General features: G+C 43.5%; 2 protein-coding genes across 2 annotated transcripts; both read left to right on the top strand.

Annotated features, from left to right (window-relative positions):
• The first annotated feature begins 1789 nt into the window (after positions 1-1789).
• Sprr4 (small proline rich protein 4) lies at positions 1790-3710 on the top strand. The gene is made up of 2 exons (XM_037207339.1): positions 1790-1821; positions 3028-3710. Exon 2 carries the CDS (start codon positions 3058-3060, stop codon positions 3289-3291), a length of 234 nt encoding a protein of 77 aa, XP_037063234.1. The 5' UTR covers positions 1790-1821; positions 3028-3057; the 3' UTR covers positions 3292-3710.
• A 13679-nt stretch (positions 3711-17389) lies between these two features.
• LOC114683153 (cornifin alpha) lies at positions 17390-19390 on the top strand. Its single transcript, XM_028857325.2, has 2 exons — positions 17390-17495; positions 18649-19390. The coding sequence occupies exon 2, from the start codon at positions 18668-18670 to the stop codon at positions 19103-19105; it is 438 nt and encodes a 145-aa protein (XP_028713158.1). The 5' UTR covers positions 17390-17495; positions 18649-18667; the 3' UTR covers positions 19106-19390.
• Positions 19391-24722: the final 5332 nt, after the last annotated feature.

The raw sequence follows: 24722 nt of genomic DNA, 5'->3' as shown, positions 1-24722 counted from the left end.
ATTCTTAACATTGATAGGCTGGTGAGGAGGAGGTGAGGGCCTGGCCCGAAGGGATAAATTAAAGGAAGGTTAACTTTGAAATGAAGTTGAGCTAGAAGCAACATTTCATTTGTATGTGGTGCTAATCTCAGAAAAGCTCATGAATCATGGTCTCCACCCAAGGACAGTCGTTTGTCCACTGAAGAGATGCTGGTTTCTGTGATGTAGTGGAAATAAGCCCTGAACTCCCATTAGCTGAGGTTGATGAGATCTCTTAACTTCTTTGAGACTGTTTCTTCAAACTGTAAAATCAGATTTTCATGATACAACTGCATTGTCATGAGATTAAAAGAAGCAGGGGGTTTGAGAAGTACTTCAGAAAGTGCTTGTGGTATGCCTATCACACATCTGGTAGTCTCTTACTTTGACTGGACAGTGGGAGAACACCAAGGGACTTGTCTTCAGAAGGAACACAAGCTTGGGCTGGGTACCCAGGGGTGGGGGTAACAATCACAGAAATCCTGCTTTCCTCTGTCCCATTCCAGGGGCCAAGTGGAGGACAGTGCTCCTTTCTCCCACCTGAAGAGGTCCCTAAGTAGGAGTTCTGCCTTTAGCAAACAGAAATAGAGACTGTCCAGTTAAATGTATGCTTAATATAAGCATTTTCAGTTTATCTCACACAATATTGAAGACATCCTCTAGAATACTCTATCATGAAATTGGATTTTGTGGTCTACATTTTGTGTAGCAAGCCTACCACAACGGATCAAGTTCTACCACTGTGGCCATTACTAATATCCATGAGCAGCCACATCTGGATGAGTGGTCAGGAGGGAGGAGCAACACCCTCAACGTGCCTCTTGTCATCATCTGCTGCCTGTGTTCCAGGGAAGGGCTCAGGACGCATGCAAATGGCCTCTATGGATCAGGGAACACATGAACCTGAGATTAGGGCACAGAGGGGAATGGATGGATCCTGCACCAAGGCTTTCCTCCCTCTCTGACATATAAGAATCAAAGTTCTTTGAGTCACTCAGATTTGAGTTCAAATCACTTCTTGGCCACCTGATACCCAAATAATGTTTCTCAGCCTCATCTGCAAAATGGTGACAATGACATTTGTCTAGAGGAAGTATGAACATGAAATGAAATAATAATGGTCTCATGACTAGGCAAGAAGATGCTCCACAAATGGCAACATTTAGCAGGAAAGGTGTTCCGATTTTTGTCACAATTGCCCAAAATCCTGTTTCATACCCCACTTCCTCATCAACCTTTATTATACTGGTTCAGTATGCAAGCAACTTCTCACATTTGTTATGTTTTTAATTCCTGTGGGCTGTAGAAATGGCTCAGTAGGTAAGAGTACAGAGTCGACTTCAAGAGGACCCAGGTTCTGTTCCCAGCACCCACGTAGTGGCGCACAACTCTCTATGACTCCAGTCCTAGGGGATCCACTGCCATGGTAGTCATTCACACACATGGTACACAGACATATATGCAGGTGAAACACTCATACATGTGAAAATAGGTATATTTTTAGTAAGTCTTGAATCCTTCAGTTCAAGTCAGCACCTTTAGTGGATTAAGTCAGGTTGGCTATAGGGTCCAAGAGTGTTGGAAACATCAGGTGGGTGGTTTTTTTTATCAAAACAGGCCAGTAAAGCAAGTCCTTGTAGGAAGTGCAGGTGAGAGAAGTGGGTGAGGAATTGTCTGGGAGGTGATTATCAGGGCCACACCAAGGGCCTGGGGCAGGTTGGGGGCCCTTATAAGGGTTCCCAGAGTGGCTGCATATGGATCTGCTCTCAGCCTCCTCAACTGGGGTCCAGCTCACAGCCTCTGGTAAGTAGTAATGCCTCTGCATCCTGGGTTCTTTCCTTCTTGATCTGCCTAGGGCCGCTAGGCCAAGCTTCTCGCCTGTTCTTGAGTAACTAGAGAAGTGACTTAGCCTCATGACAATTAAGGAAATGTCACAGTAATTATCACCTAGGAAACTCTATCTTGATTCTGCGGCATTGATAGGTAGGGCTTATTTCTTGATTTGAGGCTCGACCACTCAGCAGGAGGGATTTTCTCATTGGAGTAGGCGCATGTAGAGCTGTGGCATTTCATAGTGACTCTGGGTCTTCTCTAAAGCATGCTCATGCTCTCATCTGTCAGTTGGCCCCTGCCAGCAAGCAAAAAGCTTTGCTCTTAGATTTACAGAAACTGGTGTATTGAATACTGTGTTTCATACTATGATACCCCATAACTTCCTCTTCTTATCCCACTGCTCTCCTTTCAGGCACCTATACCTCCCATACATAATGTATAAGGTGAGGAATGCTGCCTGCAAAGAAAACCAGAAGCGTAAAGTCCCGGAGAACTGCCAGACACATATCATTCATTAAGGGCACAGAAGTATGTCTGGCCAGTCAGTGGCAGATTTGTATCTAGAGCTCATCCCTGAGCTCTGGGCTGGTGTGTTATTTAAACCAAGCTCCTTCCTGATAAAACATGCGTTGAGCCATAGTGTTCCCCTGTTATCCATGAAAGGCTGATACCTCTATCCTACATCCATATCCTATGATTCCCCTTAGTATATTAAGATTGAGTGGAGACAAGAACCCAGACTTCCCCGTTACTGGTTCACCCATTCTCCAGACTCATTGTTCACATGCCGTGACACTGTTTCCTGGAAATAGATGCTGTTCTTGTCCTCTTCCTCACACATCTGCATCACCCGACTTAGCCAGCTGGCATTGCCCAGACCCACATCTTGAATTCATAAAATGTCTGAGTTGCTGAGTTGCATTTTAATCTTCTTCTCAATACTCCACCTTATTCTTGATTAGACCTATAAATCAACCAGAGTCCATGGGAAGATGAAGGAAGACAGGAACTTAGAATAAATAGCACAGAAGGAAGTGAGAGGGGGCTATCACAGCAGAAGTGGGTGAGTAGTTCATTAGCTGAGGCTGTTAATCATCTTTGACTATGGTGTAAAATACCCCTTGAGGAGACAGATGGGAAGATACATGTGGGACTGTTCTCATGGTGTCCTTATAGGTCTCCTCCAGACTCACCCATTCCTGGAGCATGTCTTCCCATCAGCATCAGCAACAGTGTGCACCACAAGCCCAGCAGCAGCAGCAGCAGGTGAAGCAGCCCTGTCAGCCACCTCCTACTAAATGTCAAGAGGCATGTGTGCCCAAAACCAAGGATCCATGTGCTCCTCAGGCTAAGAAACAATGCCCGACGAAGAGCACAGCTGACCCGGCTCAGCAGAAGTGTCCTTCTGCCCAGAAAGATCCTAAGTGTAAACAGAAGTAAAGATGGACTGGCAAACAGCGCCTGCCCAGCACCCTGGTTACTAGATGGAGCCTTGTCTTACTCCTCCTCCTGTTTCCACTGGCTCCAAGACTTTCCCTCTTTCTACCTACATCCAATGAAGCAGCACTGCAAGACTCCTCATCAAATTCCTCATTACTTGCACCATTTTTTTCTCCAAGGCTTCTTTTATATAAGAGAATATAAGATATAAGAGAAGTGTGTATGAGAGAAAATTCAACCTCTTCAGCCTTTTTATTGATCATAATTATGGCCTTATCCATTCTCTATCACACCACAGTGGAGTACCAGGCTTCTTCTAGGGCTTTACCCAGAGCTGATGCCTCATTCTGTTTCCCTAGACTGTTCTCTACACCTGTTGCCTATTTACCCCACTAATAAACACATGCTTCATGTAATAATTTTGTCTGTGTCCTGGCCTGCCAGTCCTTTCACATTATCCATTCACCATCACATTTCAGGAGGTGAGTGTGCAAGTACATGTCACTTGGGATTTAGGAAGCCACTGTTGTGAGCACAATTAATTTCTGATAGCTAAAGATGGAGGGAGGATAGATCCTGACACATCTGAGCTGAAAGAGTGAGGAAAATAAATCCAAGGACTGGCCTCTTCGACTTTTTAGAGACTTCCTTAACTAACCCTACCTAGGGAAGACGGAAGGGGAATGAAAACCTTTAGCTCTCATTAGAAATTTGACACATCTGGCAAATGTAAGTTTTGGTGCTTGGAAGTTGTCATTCTGTAAGGGCAGACAAAGCAGACACGGGTGACTGGCATGCAACAAAGCATTGCACAAACAGGTGCAAATGACTTTTGTATGGATTTGTGTATGTGAGTGTGTATTGTGAGACTGTGTGTGAGTGTGTGTCAGTATGTGTGAGAGTGTATGAGTGTGTGTGTCAGTGTGAGTGAGTGAGTGTGTGTATGTGTGTGTGTGTGTGTGTGTGTGTGTGTGTGTGTTGTATTTTTTCCTGGGCTGGCCTTGTGAAGAGAATTTGTGCAAAGTGCTTGGCTTGATGAGTTTATTTGAGTTCATATAGCTTATAAAAGAGGTCCCACTTTTACAGCCGATGTCCTAACTTCTTTGTTTGATGTAGACTGCCTGTATTTAAAAGAAACTGAATAACCCCACCTAGAAAAAGCACAGTCCTGGAAGAACAGAACATGAAAAAGACTGATGTGGGGGCTAGAGAGATGGTTCGGTGATCAAGAGTATTCACTGCTCTTCCAGAGGACCCAGGTTCAAGTCTCAGCACCCACACAGTGACTCACAACCATCTATGGAAGTCAAGTCACAGGGGATCTGACACCCTCTTCTGGCCTCCAAGAGCACCATACATGCTTGCACTACAGATACATACATGTAAGCAAAACATCCATACACACAAAATAAAAATAAATAACTTTTTAAAATTAAGGTATAACTAAACATAGATTTTCCTCCTTTGAGCTGTACTCTTCCCAAGGGATTTGCTCACATATGCAGAATTTGATCAATGTCATTAGTTATGCCAATAACAAGTTACTTCTTCATTGAACATACTGGCTTGAAAATTAATTAATTAACATCTCTTTCATTTCCCCTTCATACTATTGAGGGCTGATATTTCCAAGTAAATACTAAACATAGTGAATACAAACATTAACCAGGAATGTTAATACTAAAAGTACTGCAAAAACACAGTGAGTACTTATAAGTCTAAGAAACCTTGGATAGAATTTCTGAAGTCCAAACTTTGCATCCCCTGCACTCCAAACATAATACCCCTAACAACTAGAAAGACTGGTCCTTCTTAACAGAACCTTGTGGCTTGCTGTCATCCAAACCATGGTCAGTCTATGAGAAACCAGGTCTTTAATGTATTATCTGTGTCTCATAGATAGGTTCTGGCAAGCCCTTCCACAGACTGTGGTGTTCTGGGGCTGACAGATTTGCAATATCTTCAACTGTTTGACAGACAGGAACAACTGAAATTCTCTTATCTATGACTCAGCTTAGTGAGAGAAGGAAAAGATTGATGTCCCCCCACACAAATGCCCAAGGAAAAAGTCTCATCTATCTAGCAATATATGAGGATCCAATTCATTCATAACAAAATGTTTTTGTGTTATTCCACCTTTCCAACATGCACAGAGCATATTGATCTGTTTCAAAGAAGAGAATGCAGAACATAAGGAGACATGAAGCATCATTGAATCAAGAGGAGAATATCCCACAAGATACAGCACCACATTCCTCTAGTGAGCCCATGGCCTTCTCCTGCAAATCGATCCTACTTCTGAAAATGCCTATCATCTCTCAATAATACCCTTAAATTAATTAATTTGAGTTAATCAACTTGTTAATTAGTTAATTAGGTGACAGCTTTCAGGATCCAATCACTTCTCAATGGTTGGAATTCATTGGCCAGGAACTAAGCCTTTAAGGCATGAGTGTTTTGGAGGACATTTAATATCCATTCTGTCCCTGGTTCCCAAAATGCTTGTGTTCATCTTATAATGCAAAATGCACTCAGTACATCTCCAACCTCTAAGAGTCACTAAGTCTTAATATTTATGGAATTTTTCAAATTTTCAAATAAAAAAAGTTCCCTGTCAAGACCCAAGGAAAAATTGGCTATAAGCCCTTGGAAAATCAAAACCAAGTTCTGTGTTTTCAGTAAGCAACTACAGGGGGGTAAATGTCACACAGCAAAAGGGAGGAACAGATCAACCAGGGTGGAACCAATGAAGGCAAGCATTGCATCCTACAGCTCCATGCCCGGTATCTACGGTGCTAACACAACACTAGCACCTAAGATCTGGAGGTTGCCACCCACACGTTTTCTCTCCAGGCTGGCTGTGCTTACTATCTGTGGCTTTCCTTTGTAAATGTTTCATCTTCTTCATAATATTAATTCCCTTGGACTCCCTTACAGTCCTGATTTCACCCATACAGTTACACACTTCATTCTCTCAAGGGTTATTTGTAAGAACTTTGGTCCTGCAACTGGGTCGCTAGGCTCTCATTTGAAATCTAGGTAAATTTCCACGACCCATCAGCTCATGTCTGCAGAGCCCTCACCATGTTAACAATGGTAATACTTGCTAACAACTTGAACAGTGAGTGTGGCCCTAAGACCATGGTAGCAGCAGTCTCGGACTGCCTGAGTGAATTCCGAGGAAAGAGCTTCCTAGTTGACCCTGTGTGAGAAGCATACACTTCAGTTTTCATGTCTCTGCGATTTTGTTGTTTTTGATTTAGTTTCTTAGCTCATGCTATTTCCTCTTTCTGAATACTATCAGTCAGCGCTTTTCTGTTAGAGAGCCCTTTGGCCTTAAAAGGTTAGTTGAAATATTTTCATGGAACCCACTTAACATTTTTGAAAAAAAAAATCAATAGTTTCATAAACTTTCAAAATACTTTAATATACACTTTCAAAATGAAAATACAATTATTCAATTATTTTCATTATTTTTATTTTATGTGTATGGGTATTCTGCATGAATGCCTGCATGCCACTTACGTACAATGTCTGCAAAGGCCCAAAGAGGGCCGCAAATCCATTGAAACTGGAGTTACAGATGGTTTTTGAGCCACCATCGTGGGTTCTGGGAACCAAACGGGGTCTTCTGGTAGAGCCACCAGAGCTCTTAAACACTGGGCCTTCACTCCAGGACCAAATAATTCAGCAACTAAGCACATCATTATTTTCTTTAAATTTACTTCCATATGCTTCATTACCCTATTAAATTATGAGCCGTGCAGCCTAAGAGTCCAGTTGATCTCACTGTCACCAAATGTAAAATGACTGGCCATTCAAAAGTATAGAGCTTCTCCTGAGTGCAATGGAGTAGCTTACATCAAACCAGGAAGCTAGGTGTGGGGGATGCACATCTGGACTGAATTTTAATTACCTACACTCATCTGGGCCTTACAAAGCCCTGTGAGAGGGAATCACAGGGAGGTGAGGCAGAATATTTTTTACCATGGCAGGAAGCAGAAGGAAAGCTCTGGGCTTCCGCTGTGGAGGACGCTGGCTGGGGACAAGGAAACGAAAAGCGGGTTTCGGATGCTTTGGAGGGGTCTTCATGAACAAATTGAGTGACTTTTGACAGTAGTGTCTGGATACAAAATACCTACACAGAAAGTCTCTGAAGAAGAGTGGATCTGTGAGGAGACGGTGATGGAAGGAAGGAAGCTGGAAACTTGTGTGGAGGTGGGAGGGGGAGAAGGACTTGGGGACTTTACCAGACAGAGTTATGAAATGAAACGTCAGGAGAAGATACGATCTGCTAATAACCAAACGGTGGTTATTGCTGTGGAAAGTCCCCACTGGAAATCTTGATGTGATAGAACTTCTTGCGATCCTAGAAAATTCATCAGTCCTATGGATAGAGGTTACATGAATGCATGCATCCATAAAAAAATAAATAAAAAGAAACTGTACTTAAATTTGGTTAGTTTTTTACTCACTTGTTTAACACAAATAAAAGTAAAGATACCATTAAATGTTATCAGTGGGTTTAGGAAGTGGAATGAAAGATGTGCATGATATTCATAATTAAAATATAGCTAAGAAATAAAGAGATGTGTCATGTCTGCACACTGGAAGAGTTTCATTTTGTAGCACGTCTCAATTACCCTTAAATTGACTAAGCTATGAAAATTAGAATGAAATGGTGTTGGAACCACACTGTTTGACAGACTGACTTTCAAAAGGCAGATGATACCAGATGCTGGTGAAGTTGTATGTAACTAATAAACTCAAAAATTTCTGAAACCTAGGCTTATATATCCACATCCCAGCAACTTCACTCTTTAGACACAATAGAAGTGAACATGCATGGCTGCCAACACGTGTATGTTTGTAATAGGATTCATTCTAATAACTGCATCTGAAAATCCTCCAAATTTCCATTGGCGAAGATGTGGCCAAATTCATAACATAATTCCATAATGTACACCACAAAGCCGTGAGATGAGAAAAACTACACAGTGAGGATGAATCTCGCCATCTTGACAGGAGTAGATATTGAAAGCACACATTCTAGGACTGCAAAGTCAAACGATTGGAAAAAGGACTTCAGAAGGAGCTGATGCCATTTTCTCTGAGAGCTAAACACAGGTCACCTTGTGAAAAGTAATTATCTGTGTACATTTCTCTATACACTATTTGAGTTTTCAAAAATTGCATACAATTCAAAGTTATCGAGGAAGCATCTGTAAGCCATTGTGAACATCTCTCTCATTATTCCTGTGCAGAGTTCACCGGTTCCCACCTCCATCACACCTGCAAACCCCATCCAGCCAGCAGTAAAACTAGCATTTCTGTTCTTCAGAGTGATGCCATGACAGTGCAGGCCATGGTACTCTTCTATTGTCCCTCCTTACCATTCCACATGCCCAGAAAAATCTACTCCACCTCAGAACCAAAACAAAGCCCCACCTTACCCATCTGCCATGAACCTGACATTCTCAAATCCCCTGCCACCTCCTCTTTTGGACAGAAACCCCTTGGCTGCCTGTTTCTAAGACTGGGGAGCTCTAGACTGTAACACAGGAGATTTTGGATTCTGGTTCTGGCTCTGCTCCGAACTAGATCTGTGACTTTCAGCAGCATTCTTAACTTCAGTCCATAAAACTATAGAATGAGAGGTTGGGTTGGATGCTTTCTCCCTCCCTTAAACTTAGGTGGATCCTTGAATTCTTTGAGGCTTTTGCATTTTTGTGGATCCTGTTCTCTCCTCAACCCTCTCCACCCCACTGGGGTGTAGCTGGTAATTTCCTAATAAATAGTGAACAGTGTTTGAGGCATAAGCAAAGCACAGAAATGATAAATAGATGCAAGTGTGGATGAAGCTCAGATTCCAGGAGGAATTTCGGACTGAGCTTTAGGAGGCTTAAAAAAAGAAACCTTTAAATTACATAGACAAGGAGACTGGGGAAGGCCGTGAAGGTGAGGTCGGCTGCTCCAGAAGCAATTAAGAGTCAATAGACACAGAGAGTTCTCTGCCCTCCCCTTATTGATTTAAAAGCAGTTCATAAAATTTCCTTTGTGAGGCGGCACAAATTCCTGTTCTGGCAAGGGCACTGGCTGCCACCCTTATTGTTAGGTACAGAGAGGCAAGGTAACTTATGCTACCCTCCCCTTTCCACCATGTTAGCCCTTTAGACTCAACCAGCTATCAAAAGATTTTTGCTTTCATTTTGGCTTTGCTTCTATTTAAAAACAGCTTTATTGAAATGTGACTCATATAATTTACCCATTTAGAGTATAATTTATATATAAGTGTATCCAGAGTTGTGAGGCCATTACCCCAATTTTTTAGAACATTTCATCACATAAACATGACCCCACGTAATCAATGCTCATTTTCCTCCCCCATCGCATTTCTCCTTGTCCCTAACCTCAACCAATTATCTACTTCCCATCTCTTCGTATTGGCCTATTATTTGCATAATTTAAAAATATTCTCCTGTTTAACCACAACTGCACATTCCTCAGTGTCTCCCAGCCCTCCTTCCCCAGCAGCCATACAGATCTCCAAGGTTATCGTGGTTATATTCCCTGTTCCTGACCTCAGCCTTTTCAGGTTCCACATGAGGCAATGTGGTGCTTTTCTATTCCTGGTTAATCCACATGATGTTTTTCATATTGTCACAAATCATGGAATCTAACTCTTATTTATTTATTAACTGAATAGTGTTGCATTGTGTTCATATATTTTCTCTATCCATCCTTTAACCTAACTGGTGAACAGTTGGGTTACTCAGCATCATCTAACAACTGTGAAAAGAACTAAATGATGTACAGGAGCATGAGGATCTCTTCTACACACTGATTTGGTTAACTGAACCATACACTGCTTCCCACAAAGGTTTTGCTGACATTCTCACCAAGAGTATGTTAAAGTTCTCTTATCTCTACCTCCTAATCAGCGCTTACATCTGCTTTTAAGATAATAGCCATTCTAACAGGTACGTGGTACTATTTCATTGTGGATTTGACTTGCACTTTCTTGATGATTACTGGTGTATTTTTCACCTGTCTGTTGTCCACTTAGATGCAGTGTTTTGAGAAGTGTCTATTCAGTTCTCTTAACTGTTTTTTCATCATGGTGTTTTCTTGCTGTATAGTTAAATTCCTTACAAATTTTAATGTAAGTTAATATTGATTCCTAGTTAGGAAATATTTCCTTACATTATCTAGATGGTCCCAACTGCTTGGCAGATATTTTTTAGTTTTTGTATAATTCCATTTATCTGTTATTGTGAGCTAGGCCTTTGAGGTAATAGTAAAAGAAAAATTAAATAATTACCAGGACTACTGTCACGAGCTTTCCTCCATACTTTCTTCTGGTATCTTCATGAGTTTGGGCCTTATGTTTAATTCTTTAATTGGTTTTGAGATGATTTTGTTCTTCTCCATGTGGTTATCCTGTTTTCCCAACACTGTTCGTTGAAAATCCTATCATTTCCCTGGTGTTCTTCCACCAGTGTACAATCTCCACACTTTTGTCAAAACCACTTGGCTATAAGTGTGTGTACTTACTTCTGAGCTCTCTACTCCATTCCATCAGCCTATGAATGTCAGCAACAAACTGTTTTGGTGACTATAACTTTGCAGTACACTTTGAAGTCAGGTAGTGTTATTTATCTAGTTTTTTTTTCTCTCTCTCTCAAGAATACTTTGGTTATTTTTGGCCTTTCATAATACATATGAATTTTGGGATTATATCTTGAATCTAATCAGTTCCTTAAGTACTCACTTTCTTTCTATGAAGCAAATGTATAAATATTGACATCAGTAAAAATTGTGTGTCTTTCTCCTGTTGATTTATCTTTTGTCAGTTAAATTTTCAGTTACCTGTCATTGATCTAAGAGATAGAGGGACATGTTTTTCTTTTCAAATAGCAGAAAACTATATTTTGTTATTACTTTGGTCCTCAGAGATTTTAATTTGCCCTAGCCAGAAGATCCTTGGAGACTGGCAAATGGCAAATGATCACTTAGCACAACAGAGAGTCCCTATACCATGGGCATGATAGTGTCTTGAAAGGTGACATGGGATCATCTCCTGGCCCTAGGCTACTGGATCCAGATAGGCCCAGACCTGCTAAACCAGCCTGAGCCTGCCCTTTGATGATTCCCTGGAGGGAGAGTGAGGAACATGGGTGTGTGGAAGTACTTAGCCTTCCTTAGATGGAACTTAATTGTATCACAAGGCTCCCAGTGTCCTTAGGCCAAACACCCACACTCAAAAGCACCTAGACTCATCAACATCACCATCTTCCTAGGTACCCTAGCACCCACCTGAACCTCTTTCCACTTGGATTACTTCACAGGACCAAGATTCTCCTACTGGATTCAGATACTAAAAGTTGAGACTTCTTTTACGGTTGTGATTTTTCAAAGCTAGAGAAAAATGACCATGAAGCTCAGATATGTACAGTTTTAAAGACACCAGATGATGTCAATTGTAATCAAGAAGCAAAATGCACTGCACTTACACTCTGGTGTTGCCCAAATTGTCTGACCCTAAAAATCACCCAAGGCTAATCTTAGAAATGCAAGTCCATAGGCCCTTCTCTTAGCTATTCCTCTCATTAAAATTGATATTAATTCCTAATATTCTGTCACTAGGATTAATATTAATTCCAAGTTAGAAAACATTAATGTAAAAATAAAATTTCATCCTTAGTAACACTCTAAGAGATTGTTACTCTTAGGCCAGTGTGGGAAATTCTCTTTCTGTAATGTGATTTAGATGTCGGAAGTGCACAGAAAATGCTGCCTGTTTCTCTACCGGACTTCCCAAAGCTGGGATCTCATGCATGCCCTTTGACTGTCATTCGGCAACTATGTGTCCAATGGATGAGTGACTGCTTCGAAAATGAAGAAAATGAAAGAATTTTCTGAGTCACTAGAAATGAGTTTCTAATAATAGCTGTGGTTCAAACCCTAAAGAAAAATGCACTCACTATCTACCGTCCATTGCTGTGTGCTAGTCACCAGAGAGTTGCTTTGCATAGGTAATCTCATGTAATAACAGTTCTGAAGGCAAATATTATCATTCCTAAGACACAGGTAAGATAAACTGAATCTCAGGGGCCTCGGGTTTGCATCTCGTCTGTCACCTGATTGCTCGCAACTTCTCAAGAGACTGTGCCTCAGCTTCCATGTCTGTTTCTTACACTGCTGTTGTGGGGATCAGGGCTAAGATAATGGTAACAGTTATTGTTCAGAAACTCTCTAACATCATCAACATGGCTAGTAGAGCACTGAGTCAGGATTTCAAAGCTGGGGTCTACCGAGGGTGCCTTGCACTCTGTGGGAACTTGCTGAAGAAGTACAATTGCACACCTAAGAGAAGGGAACAGCAGTCATAAGCCATACAAACCACACTGAGCTCTCATGGCTACTGAATGACAGGTACACTCTATAGAAATCGTTTAGCCTTCTGTTCATCCTTCAACAGCCCACGGGGTAATGAAGGCTCTGGGGGAGAGTTCATCAGCCTGAACCGTCTCAGCTTCCAATGTTCTGTGTAGTTCTCTGTATCTTTTGATCATCCATACACAGAGGAGCCCATCTCTGATCAGTGGAGATGTGTGATCAGGTCATGACCTGGTCATAGCATCTTCTAAGAGTGACTTTCCATAGCACTGCACATAGTTGTCAATGGACTGTAACACAGCACAGCTCATCTTTATGTTGATGATTTCCCTGTCTCTGTTTCTTTAACCAGGCCATACTCAGGTCATGGGATGATTAACACTGACTTTAGCCTGTTCTTATAAAGCAAAGATTATATAGCCATTGTCAGTACCTAATAACTTGAGATAAATTTGAAAAAAGGTAAACCTGAAAGCTGGGTAAAATAAGTAAGGGAGCTAACACAGTCACATAGGTCAAAAATGTTAGGAGGAGCATTGTCAACAGAAGGAGATGTTCAAAGTATTTGAAGCATCCTTTCATTTCATCTTTGTAACAATTCCATGAGTAGAGTAAATTTCATTTAAAGATGAGGACATTGAAGACTAAAAAGGTGAGATAACTTGTCCAGGGTAACCCAACTAATAAAGGCACAAGACACTAGCCCAGAGGTTAACTAAGTCTGCTTTCTCTTCCACCACCTTCAAGCAAGAAAAACTAGGTTGAGATTTTTATTCAGCTCTTCAGGGATGGAGAGAGAAAGGGAGAATTTGAGATTGGTCTGTCCCAAAGGAAATAGTAGAGGGGAGAGAAAAATCAGGAATCCCAGGTGCTGGCCAAATTGGCTAAGAAACAAGCTGTGCCTGTGAATTCTGAAGTATGTCCCTCTCACACCTTGCTCTTCCCCTGCCCAAGGTTAGAGTTTGTGTATAAACTCCCTAGTATTGAGTTCATACGCTTGCTCTCTCGGCTCCTGCCCCAGAATCACAGCCCTATCTTCTCCTGCCCGTCTAGGTCTAGGTCAAGCGCCAGGAGAATCCAACACTTACTTGGAGAATCTTCTGTTGCTTTATTTCAAAGGAAGACTCAAGAGTCATAGAAACTCATTTTAGAAAAATCTTGACAGCCTGAACTGAGCAGTCAGCACTCGGGTTTTCTTTGTTCTTCCTGGCAATCAGGGAACAGGCAAAGGCATACTCTTTAAGACTCAGTGTTTCTCAGTGTGAATGCACATTAAGTGTGTTCCCAATGGGAATAGCAATTGCACATGATCTTCTTCAGACAATCAGGGACTCCCACCGCCCCCCAGTGGAGGTGAAGTGGAGGGAGTAACTGAACCTGAAACCTAGGGGAAGGCCTGACCACCATGTAGTCAATCTGCATTGCTTCGTGAATGAGGGGTGGCCTAGAGGCAGAGTTCCTACACTATTTAGTGGCCAATCAAGCAGCTGGGATGAAGGGACCAGCTCTCATCCTGGAGAGAACAGCAGCCCTCTGGGCCACCAGTGGGAGATCCTGGAAAGACTGGAAATCCTGAGTGCTCTTTTTGTCTTTCACAGCTGGCCAGTTTCCTATCTCTTTGTGTAGCAGTTTATGAGGTTGTACTCAAGTTGGTCCTGGTTGTGGAGAAACTAAGAACACTGAGGGGGAGAGTTCAGACATAAAAACAGAATGGTCAGTGCAAGTGCCAATGCCGGGAACTAGAACCTGCCTTGGGGTGAAGGCAGCACAGGATGAGGGGGCAGAAGAGTCTGCCTGAGGACAGGTACCCTGTGAGAAAGGCACCCAGTGAGAAAGGCACCCAGTGAGAGAGAAAGGCTCCTTTGTATCCACGGAGGTCAGAGAGGTTTTCCAACTACACAGCATCACGGGATAGAGAAGATGGAAGCGGGCTCCTCTAGAGCTAGGAATTCTGCCTGAAGGTAGCAGCCTATTTCTTTTCAGAGTCCCTGCAATTGGGGCACCAGAGGACAGACCTTGGGGAGAAACAGATCTAAGCCAAACTAGAGCAGACTGAAGTGAAGCAAAAGGCTTGGCTTCAGGTGTGGTGGTGGCTCTGCCACCAGCCCACAGGAAGGTGGGTAACGACACTAGGTAACAATGGAGTAGAGGGAAGGGGAAGGCAGCAGACACATCACATGTGCTTTTCTGAGTCCCCATAACCTCTCCTGAGGTCGTCCTGAAAGATCCATCACAAAGGGCATGCTCTTTTGTAAGGGACTCCCTAGTCACTGTTGAAGAAGACTCGGAGCTGGAGCAATGGCTCAAGGGCTAAGAGCGCTTACTACTTTTGTGGAGGACCTGGATTTGGTCCCCAGCACCCACATGGTGGCTCACAACCTCACTCAAATTCCAAGGGATATAACACGCTCTTCTGACCTCCATGAGCATTAGGCACACACGTGGGACATATAACTGCATGTTGGCAAAACAGTCATACACATAAAATAAGATAAATAAGACTGAAAAAAGAATTTAAGGAAGTCTTTAAACTGTCTTTAGAAAAAAAATGTCCTTCCTTCCTCCCTTCCTCTCTTCCTTCCTCCCTTCCTTCCTTCCTTCTTTCCTTCCTTCCTTCATCTGTTCATCCAACCATGCTTCAATTCTACAATTGCCAACTACTGAGCAGATAAGACACATCAGGCAGCATGTTTCCAAGAATGACAGCCAGTGGCTATTGGGACAGAGTAGAAGGATAATCTTGACTCAAGTTCACAAGAGGTGATCTAGCTGTGCAGCTAGCATGTGCTCTAAAAAACATGTAGGTGTGTGTGTGTGTTTGTGTGTGGGATGAAGAAGAGGCACCATCTACACACGAGTTTTAAGATAATTTAGATGTTCCGAAGGCCACACCCTTTAACAGATAGTGTTTGGAATGTGGTTCTGAAATCAGTGACATCAGCCTCATGTTATGTTGATCGTAAAAAGCTGCTGGTGCCAGGGCTAAGGGACTGCTTCTTCATATGCCCTCAGAACACACAGGTCTCTTGACTGGGAGATCCCCAGAAAATGGCCAACGTGAAGAAAACATACTCCGTGGCATGTGTTTGGATGTGTCTCACCCACGCCAAGATGCTATCTTAAAACCTCCTGCAGAGTAAAATCTACTCAATCGAAAATAGTCGTTTTAGGGGCTGGAGAGATGACTCAATGATTAGGAACACTGGCTGTTCTTGCAGAGGACCTGGGTTCAGTTCCCAGCACCCACGTGGTCACTCATAACCATCCCTAACTCAAGTTCCATGGACTCCGCCACCTTTTTCTGATCTCCATGTTCCCTGTCTACATTTCATGCACATACATACATGCAGGCAAAACACTCATACAGATTAAATAAATAAACCTGGAACTACCATTTTAGCATAATGACCCTTTCCTTTCTCTCTCAGACTCTGACTGGCTGGAGGCTTCGTGAACTGTAGTATTTTCCTACCTTCTGTGAACCAGTACCTCTGGAGGGCTCCTGAGGACCAGTTCCGTGCCTGGTGCCTGTTCAAACTAATGTTGTTCCCTTGGTGGTATGTGCGTCTTCCTCATTAACAAGTATTAACAGAGTATCTTTTCTGTCAATCATTTCTGTCCCAGGGACTCTCTGCAGAGAAAGCCACTTTCCGTGGTAAATGTGAAACCCCTCTGAGGGAGACACTACATCACTTTTCACCACTGGGATTGCTGGCGTAAGAGAGTCTCTGAGACTTTTGACTTATCTTATTTCTCCCTATTCGAATTCATGGTCCTCCTAGCTTTGGCAGATCTAGGAATATCTATGGTGTATCCCCAGAGCCTTGCAAATAGCTAGCAGCCTTATTCTTACTTCCTAGTTCCATCTTGGTAACAGCTGAGGGCTCCCCACAAGGCAGGCCTCTTTCTGGCTCCTCACAGAGCCCTTCAAACCTCCATTGTTGGCCCTAAGATGAAGGGGATTACAAAAGGCTTCCGGGGTTTCAGGTATGGGGAAGAACTGGGCTAGGAAAGAGGAAGCAGCCACGGCCAGCTGACTGGGAGGAGTGGGAAGAAAGGTTACCCTGGAAAACTGATCCGGTTTAGCAGTTGAAAATTTCAGAAACAGTCTATGGGGAGAGGGGGGAAGGTGTGGTGAGGAAGCAAAGCCGGTTTTCCCAGGTTAGCCAGAAAGGGGTGGGGCTGGGGGGGTGATAAGTAAATAATTTTTAATGTGTACAGTTCCATGGAGGTGGGAGAAGATGTAAGAAATATACATAAAGTTCTGAACCATCCACACAGTTTGCAGCGCCTGTAATCGATTCCTTCTGTATTTCCAACACCCGCCCTTCACGAAGAGATGGCAAACACCCACCTTGCCCCTGCTTTCCTCCTGTCTCTACTAGCTGGCATGCACACAGTATTCTGCCACACAGAACACAAGGACCCGCCATCTTAAAAAAAAAAAAAAAAATGACACCAGGTGTCAGGACCACTTCAGACCTCCTCCAGGCCAGCTCATTAACCCTCTCCCAACACAAGCATGACACCTGGGCCTGAGGAGGAGGGTGACAGGGAACCCAGCTGACATCATTGTCAGACCGTCAGTGTCATTATATCAGCTGGGCGGGTTTCCATCACAAAAGCTGAGTCAGAGGGGGTGAACTAGGGGAGGAGGGTGAGTCATGGGCGACTGGTAAGAAATGAAAACAAAGCACCTGGCCAAGTCTGTTTCCTGGAGCTGTCCCTTCTTATAAAAGCCCAGCTGGCCACTGCCTTCACACAGGATCACGCTAACAGAGAGCCTGCTCTTCCCTGCGCATTAGGTAAGTCTCTGCTTGCAACAGATTTGAAATTCTTCCCCATTTTTCACTATGGGAAGCTGGACAAAGCCAATGTCTGTGACAGAGTTGATGTGGGATGCTACCTAGAGTTAGAGAATACTAGAATTGCTTGCTTAAACTATAACACAGTTTGGATCTGAAGGGGGGTGTTTCAGTCGGCTACCCTGGTAGACAGCCGTGGAATCAGAGATCAGGGTTGGGGGAAGGAAGGATCCACTTGGATGTTCTCCAATGCTCACAGTAGGACATAGGCTCAGGCTTAGGGCCAGAGAGCTTTCAGAGTTACTGTAGCTCTCACCGGTAGGAACCTCAATATAGAAATTTAATTCATTAAATGGACCTGCCAAGCATTTTTTTTCCAGGTCAATATAGAGCTTACCAAACTAGAAGTCTGGCAGAGAAGGTGACACATGTGGAATTGAGATGGCATGCATAGACAGTGCTAGTGCAAGAAGTAATTGTGGGAAGGGGATGTACAGGAGGATGCGTCGCTCAAAGACAGCCCCTTGGTGGTAGCATGCACCACCAACTATGATGGAAGGGTATTTGGTAAGCAGAGATGGAAATGGAGAAACAGAGGAAACCATGAGAGCATAGACTAGAAAAGGCAAAACTATACAGGTGCAGCCATTCTGCAAGTCATACTGTGCTTTAGTTCACAAAGAGGTTGGCATGTTGCTGCCTTTGGACAGCACCACTTTCCAGATGTCCTGGTGTGTGGATTCACAATCTTCTCGGAAGCCACCTTTTCCGAGGCATTTTACTGCTTTTTCTTTTACTATCAATGCTTTTGGTTAGCACAAAGGCGTAGGATTTAGCATGAGATTGTCATACAAACGTGGCGTTCCACTTCGCTCTTTTCACCCCTCTCCTGGAACATCTTCAATTAGATATATAGTACGACCAGGGAGAATGAGAGTAAGGAAGGAACCCACTGAGATGAACCAGAGTAAACCACCCTTTGGCTCTTTCTCTTGAAAAGGTCCAGAAATTGTGACATCAAGTCTTACTTTCAAGTGTAGAAGTCAGTGTGGAGAGGGGCTCTTTCCTCTAAAGAAGCCTGAGATGAAATATACTTGACATTGAAGTTACCTTCTCTTGCAGTGAATCACTAAATGAGCTTCTCTGTTTCCAGGACCAAGTGCTATCCAAACATGAGTTCCCACCAGCAGAAGCAGCCCTGCACTGCCCCACCTCAGCTACAACAGCATCAGGTGAAACAGCCTTGCCAACCACCACCCCAGGAACCGTGTGGCCCCAAAACCAAGGAGCCCTGCAACCCCAATGTTCCTGAGCCCTGCAACCCCAAGGTTCCAGAGCCCTGCCAGCCTAAAGTGCCTGAGCCCTGCCAGCCTAAGGTGCCTGAGCCCTGCCAGCCTAAGGTGCCTGAGCCTTGCCAGCCTAAAGTGCCTGAGCCCTGCCAGCCTAAGGTGCCTGAGCCCTGCCAGCCTAAAGTGCCTGAGCCTTGCCAGCCTAAGGTGCCTGAGCCCTGCCACCCCAAGGCACCTGAGCCCTGCCATCCAGTTGTTCCTGAGCCATGCCCATCAACTGTCACTCCAGAACCGTGTCAGCAGAAGACAAAACAGAAGTAATGCCGTCCACAGCCATGCCTTGAAGACCTGATCACTGGGTGCCAAGGCCACTTTCCATTCTGCTTATGAGTACCATTGCCCATAGGTCTTAATCCCTCCCTCTTTCTGTGACCTAAAAAGATGTCTCTCACACTCATTCTCGAGGGTCCCTGAGCCTCTCAACAGGACCCAAAGTCTCACTGAGTGGTTAATCTTCCCATGGCTCAGGATTCATCTTTAGGGGGATGGGGAGTGAGACAAGTGAGTTCTCAATGTTCTTCTTCAATAAAATGCCTTTTAACTCCATACCTGGCTCTGTGTGTGTGTCAATGGCTTATTGAACTGTCATTACTTTCTCATTGTGAAGCAGGAACTAGAACAGCAAAAGCTGGTCAGGAGGCTGATAGCTAAAAGATGCCCAATTTTTGTGACTGGAGGTGGGGGTGGGGGTGGGAGTGTGTGTGTGTGTGTGTGTGTGTGTGTGTGTGTGTGTGTGTGTGTGTGTAACTGTTATACATACAGGACACATTGGTACAAGAGTATTCAAGGCCACTCAGTGTCTATTACTTTGGGAAGCCACAGCTATGGCAGGGTTATCTTCTTTCACTGAGTGGGTCACATCCAAGGGTGCATGGTACCTGCTCCACCTCATCACCGACTCTGAAGTCTTTGCCCCCAAATTGTCCTTAGTCTGCTGAGTTGATTCTCTTAAGACTGTTTCAAAGAAACAGGGCATGTGTGTTTCAACCTGCTTATTTGTTCTTTATTTCCCTCTCTGACATCCACAACACATACTGCCAAACATGGAAACACATTCCAACCTCAAGAACATATCTACCAAATATACACAGGGGAAGAATCCTTCATGCAGACATTGAGACACATTTCCACATGGTTAGATCTCCAAAATCATGCAACACACACTCTGACTGCATCACTTCACTCAGGCCTCTTTGAGTTCCACTGTGTGCTCCCTGAGGACGGTGCCTGCCCTCAGAAGAACCTAAAGAAAGTGATCCTCAATACCCTTTCAAGGCAAACATCCTCTCCCCTGTTCCCTGCCTTTCTCCATCTCCCATGCTCTTCACTCTCTTTCTCACATCTGTACACATTATCATTGTATGTTTTACTTCCCTAAATAAACTTAAGAGAAAAAATGCATCAAAAGAAAAGGGAGTGAAGGAAAAGTATAAACCAGTTAGTGCAGATAAGAAAAAAAAACATAAAATTGAGTGTGAGCAAGTTAGTAAAACATAAAATATTGAAGGAAGGGAGTGTTGAAGAGTATCTAGTTCACATTCCAGATACCCGGCATGGGGTGATGGTGGTTACTAAGGGTCACCAAGAAATCACATCTCTGAATTGCTGAACCCAGATCTATGGCTTTTGTCTATGGTTTACCCTACTGCTCCTCTTCCAGAGCTCCCTGATGATCAGAAGGTCTGGGGTCATGAAACTGACTACAGAAGGCAAGGGAAATTTTTAGAGGGGCCGCAGTAATCCCTGGGATGTCTGTAACAGGAGCTGTATAGTACATGTGTTGTATGTATGTGCTCCACATTTGGAAAGTGCTCAGGGATACTTGGGAAGCAAAAGACAAAAACTGATTGCCAAGGATTTGCAAGTTGAGCAGCTGGGAAACTGGCAGAGAGAATGACATCACTTGGATGCACAAGGTGTGCACCCATGTGAGGTGACTTCCAATTATGACTTATTGCCATGACAGAAAAGGACGTTAACGTTTCTAAGAACAGTCATCGTTAAAGGGGAAGGTTTTTATTTTTGTTTTGTACAGAGCTGTAATTATGTGTGTTGCATACCATGGTGTTTTTTATGATCTTGATATTGTCTTTGAGTTATGATTTTGATATATGACCTTGAGTTAGACACTAGCCAGAACACTAGCTTTCAGGGGTATAAGTCAAAGAAACTGAAAGTTGAGCAAAATCAATCAAATTTTTGAAACTTTGGGAGGCTGAGGCAGAAGGATTACAAAGGATTATAAATTCATCTAGGATTATAAATTCATTCGTGCTGGCCTCAAATTAAGTGAAGAAATATATTTGGGGGTATAGTTTAGCGGTCTACCATGTGACTAACATGAAACACTACCCTGAAACACACACACAAACACACACACATTGCACATCTTCTGCACTCCACTGGGAACCAGTCATTCCTGTACATGTGTCAGCATTACATTCAACAGGAAAGGATGAAGCTGACGCAACACCCCTAACAGATAAGGCTTAGTTATTTTTATCTGAATGTGTGATCATACTATGATTAAGCAAGAATAATCATACGGAAAAAAATCTGTACCATATCAAGGTCATATAAAATACCATGGCATGTAACACACATAATCACATCTGTGTACAAAACAAAAAATAAAAACCTGGCAGCAAATAAAGCAAGATATATGCAGTGTCTGTTTGGCTGCTGATAAAAAAGTGTTGACCATTCTATTTTTTGAATGTATCAATATTTTAAGCATTGCCCCATAAACTGAAATTGCATTTATATGCAGTGCTTCTTTAAATGGTCATTTTTATATTATAACAGCCTAAAATGTGGAAGAGTTAGGGGAAAAAATGTTTCTTTCTAAGCTCCAAAGCAGTTTCCAGAACATCAGCCCAAGGGTGAAAATAATATAGTCCATGGTCTTAAGTCTGTTGATTGGTGTGTGTGTGTGTGTGTGTGTGTGTGTGTGTGTGTGTGTGTGTGTGTATGTGTGTGTATTAGTGTGGGCACTCAAAGCCCAGGAGCATACTTGGGTGTGATAGATAACCAATAACACTCTATCCAGTTCACAAAGACTCTAATCTCATGCCCTGTCTTTGACATGACAATCTCAAGATTACAGGGCACTGGGCAGAGACAGAAATTCACCACAGCTCATGTACAACAGTGAGAGGCTGTCATTTGCTAAATCAACAGTAGAGGGCAGTTGCTGCCTTTTTAAGAAGAACTGAAGGCACGCAGTAAGGTTAAAACTACAGGTTCGCTATGTATGTGGTTTGCGAACAGCACCTTATGCAGATACAGCTATGAGTGCTCAGTTTCTTCTTTTCATGACTGCATCTTGGATTCCTCATTTGTCCTGTTACTGCTGTTAGCAGGACCACAAGTCCCCATGTGACAAGCCTGACAGAAACAAAAAGCTGTTACAAAGGTACATTTGTGTCTCTCAATCTACCAGACTACTGAAACAATGCAGCCCGAAGACATGGGAATTTCTCCAGGAATCTCATTCTGAGAGAAAAGAAAGGCTCTAGCCAAAGGGGTGACTTGACTCCCCAGCAGGATATTTCTCACAGTTCTAACAACTTGACAGACCACTTTACAAGATGAAGATATAGCCCAGACAGTGAAGGTCAGGGAGTGGAGGGGCACTTTGACCAGGACTCCATAGGTGGCATATCCTTGGCCAGCTGTTTAAACTTTAATCTCACTTAAGGACTTGGCAAATAGACTTGGGGGAGAGAGTGTGTTGGATGTCTTTGTCTCTCTTTCCAATGTGGCCATATTGAATAAATCTTTTTCTATTTTCCACTATTAATTTAGGTCTTACAAAAATATTTTTTAGGTTTATTCATTGTATTACATTGTATGAGTGTTTGACTACATGCATGTATGTATACCGCTTTTGAGCCTGGTGCCCAAGAAGGCTGAAAGGCTGTCAGATCTCCTGGAAATGGAGTTTCAGATGGTTTTGAGACACCATGTGAGTGCTGGGAACCAAACCCAGATCCTCTGCAAGCGTGATAAGTGCTGTTAACCACTGAGCCATCTCTGCAGACCCAAGGTGGCTCTTTTAATCAGCAAATTGAGGATGAGTGGCTGAAGCTGGCTTCTGGACACATAGGCTGTCTTTTATATCACCCATGTGTGTTGAAAAAAGGCTCAATACTTGGTTTATATAAGAAACTTTTTTTCATAATATTTTTATTGATTTTTTGGGGAATTTCATATCATGAATCCCAAGCATGCTCACTTCCCAGTCCTCCCAGGTCTATTCCCTAACCCTTGTGATGCCTCCTCCCCCCCCAAAAAAAGAAGAAAAAAAAATAAGTCCAATTTCTGTTGCCCATGTACTCACTGGAGTGTAGTCCCCGTGACCATCCCCTTAAAGAAAACAGTCCTTCCCCACCTGCATCCCCACCAGAAGCCATCAGTTCTGCAGAGTTACACTTCAGCATCCTTATCACAGTTTTTAAGAGTTCTCCTCCACGGCTTTCTGTCTAGGCTGTTATTTTTTAAGGGGTGTGGGGTGGAAGTAGGGGTTGTCGCAGAAGCCCTCTATGTCCCTCTTTCTCAGCTGTGAGTCCGCAGTCATCAATACCATGGCAAAAGTAGCTTCCTTGCCCTTTACAGTCAGCAGAAGCACAGATCATGAACATACACATGGTTTCTGGTGACAGCATGGACCTGAGACATCCACATGGTCTCCAGCATCAGCACATGCCACGGATCTCAGCACGGTCTCCAGTGGTAGTACAGACCACAGACATCAACACTGCCCTCTGCCACTGCATGGGCCACGGACACCATCATAGCCTTTGGTGACAGCACAGGCCAAGGACATCAACATGGCCTCAGGTGGCAACACAAGCCACACATGTCAACATGGCCCTCTACAGCAGCACAGCTCATGGACATCAACAGGGTTTCAGGCTGCAAAACAGATCACAGACATCCACAAGAACTTTTTTTTTTTTTTCGAGACAGGGTTTCTCTGTGTAGCTTTGGGACCTGTCCTGGAACTCACTCTGCAGACGAGGCTGGCCTCAAACTCACAGAGATCTACCTGCCTCTGCCTCCTGTGTGCTGGGATTAAAGGTGTACGCCACCCTTGCACAGCTAACAAGAACTTTTTATGTGGGAGTTCACATTAGACTGCTCCCATTCAGGTGTCTTTTCCCTGAGTAGCTGTGCCAACTACTTTCCTAATCAGCTTCCTCCACAGGCAGCTTCCTCCACAGGCTGTTTCCTCCACAGGCAGCTTCCTCCACAGGCTGTTTCCTCCACAGGCAATTTCCTTCACAGGCTTCTTCCTCCCCCTCTACTTGGCTCCCCATTTCCCTTCCTGCTCTTCTTTTGTGCTCTGTCCAGTTTCTGGTTTATGTTCAACACTTGTCTACCACACACACTTCCCCAGAGTCAAGTGGCCAGTCTGGACTTTTTTCTCTTATTAGGCCTCCTCTGGTATTAGTGTATTAATAGGTTCAGGTCTTAATGTGCAAAGCCCATGCCAAGCTGTCCTGTAATTCTCATACCACACAATCTACTTGGACTCAGATCTGACTTCCCATGGAGGCAGGAACCTTCTCTTTGTTCCCTGGTCTCAGCCTGATCCACCAAGATGTCCTCTTTGAATGTCTTATGGGGTGTTGAGAGTCCATCCTTTTAATGAGTAATTGATTTGACAGCAACATCTGCCTTGTGGGTTGGCAAGAAGGTTTTGTTCTACCCAGTCACCCAAGTGACTTGGGCTCCTTGCCCTGTGTAGTTTAAGTACCTTACGGGGCTCTCCACTTTACACTGCTGTATAAACTTGAAAATGCCTGCTTAAGGGCAGGAAAACTTGCTCCTGGGGCCCAGAGGTGATCTTCATCCCTGTGCCTACTGTTCACTG

This window comes from Peromyscus leucopus, chromosome 6 (genome assembly GCF_004664715.2).
Source record: "Peromyscus leucopus breed LL Stock chromosome 6, UCI_PerLeu_2.1, whole genome shotgun sequence".
Taxonomy (NCBI): domain Eukaryota; kingdom Metazoa; phylum Chordata; class Mammalia; order Rodentia; family Cricetidae; genus Peromyscus; species Peromyscus leucopus.
Note: the sequence above shows the minus strand (reverse complement) of the source record. Positions and strands in the feature narration are given on the sequence as shown.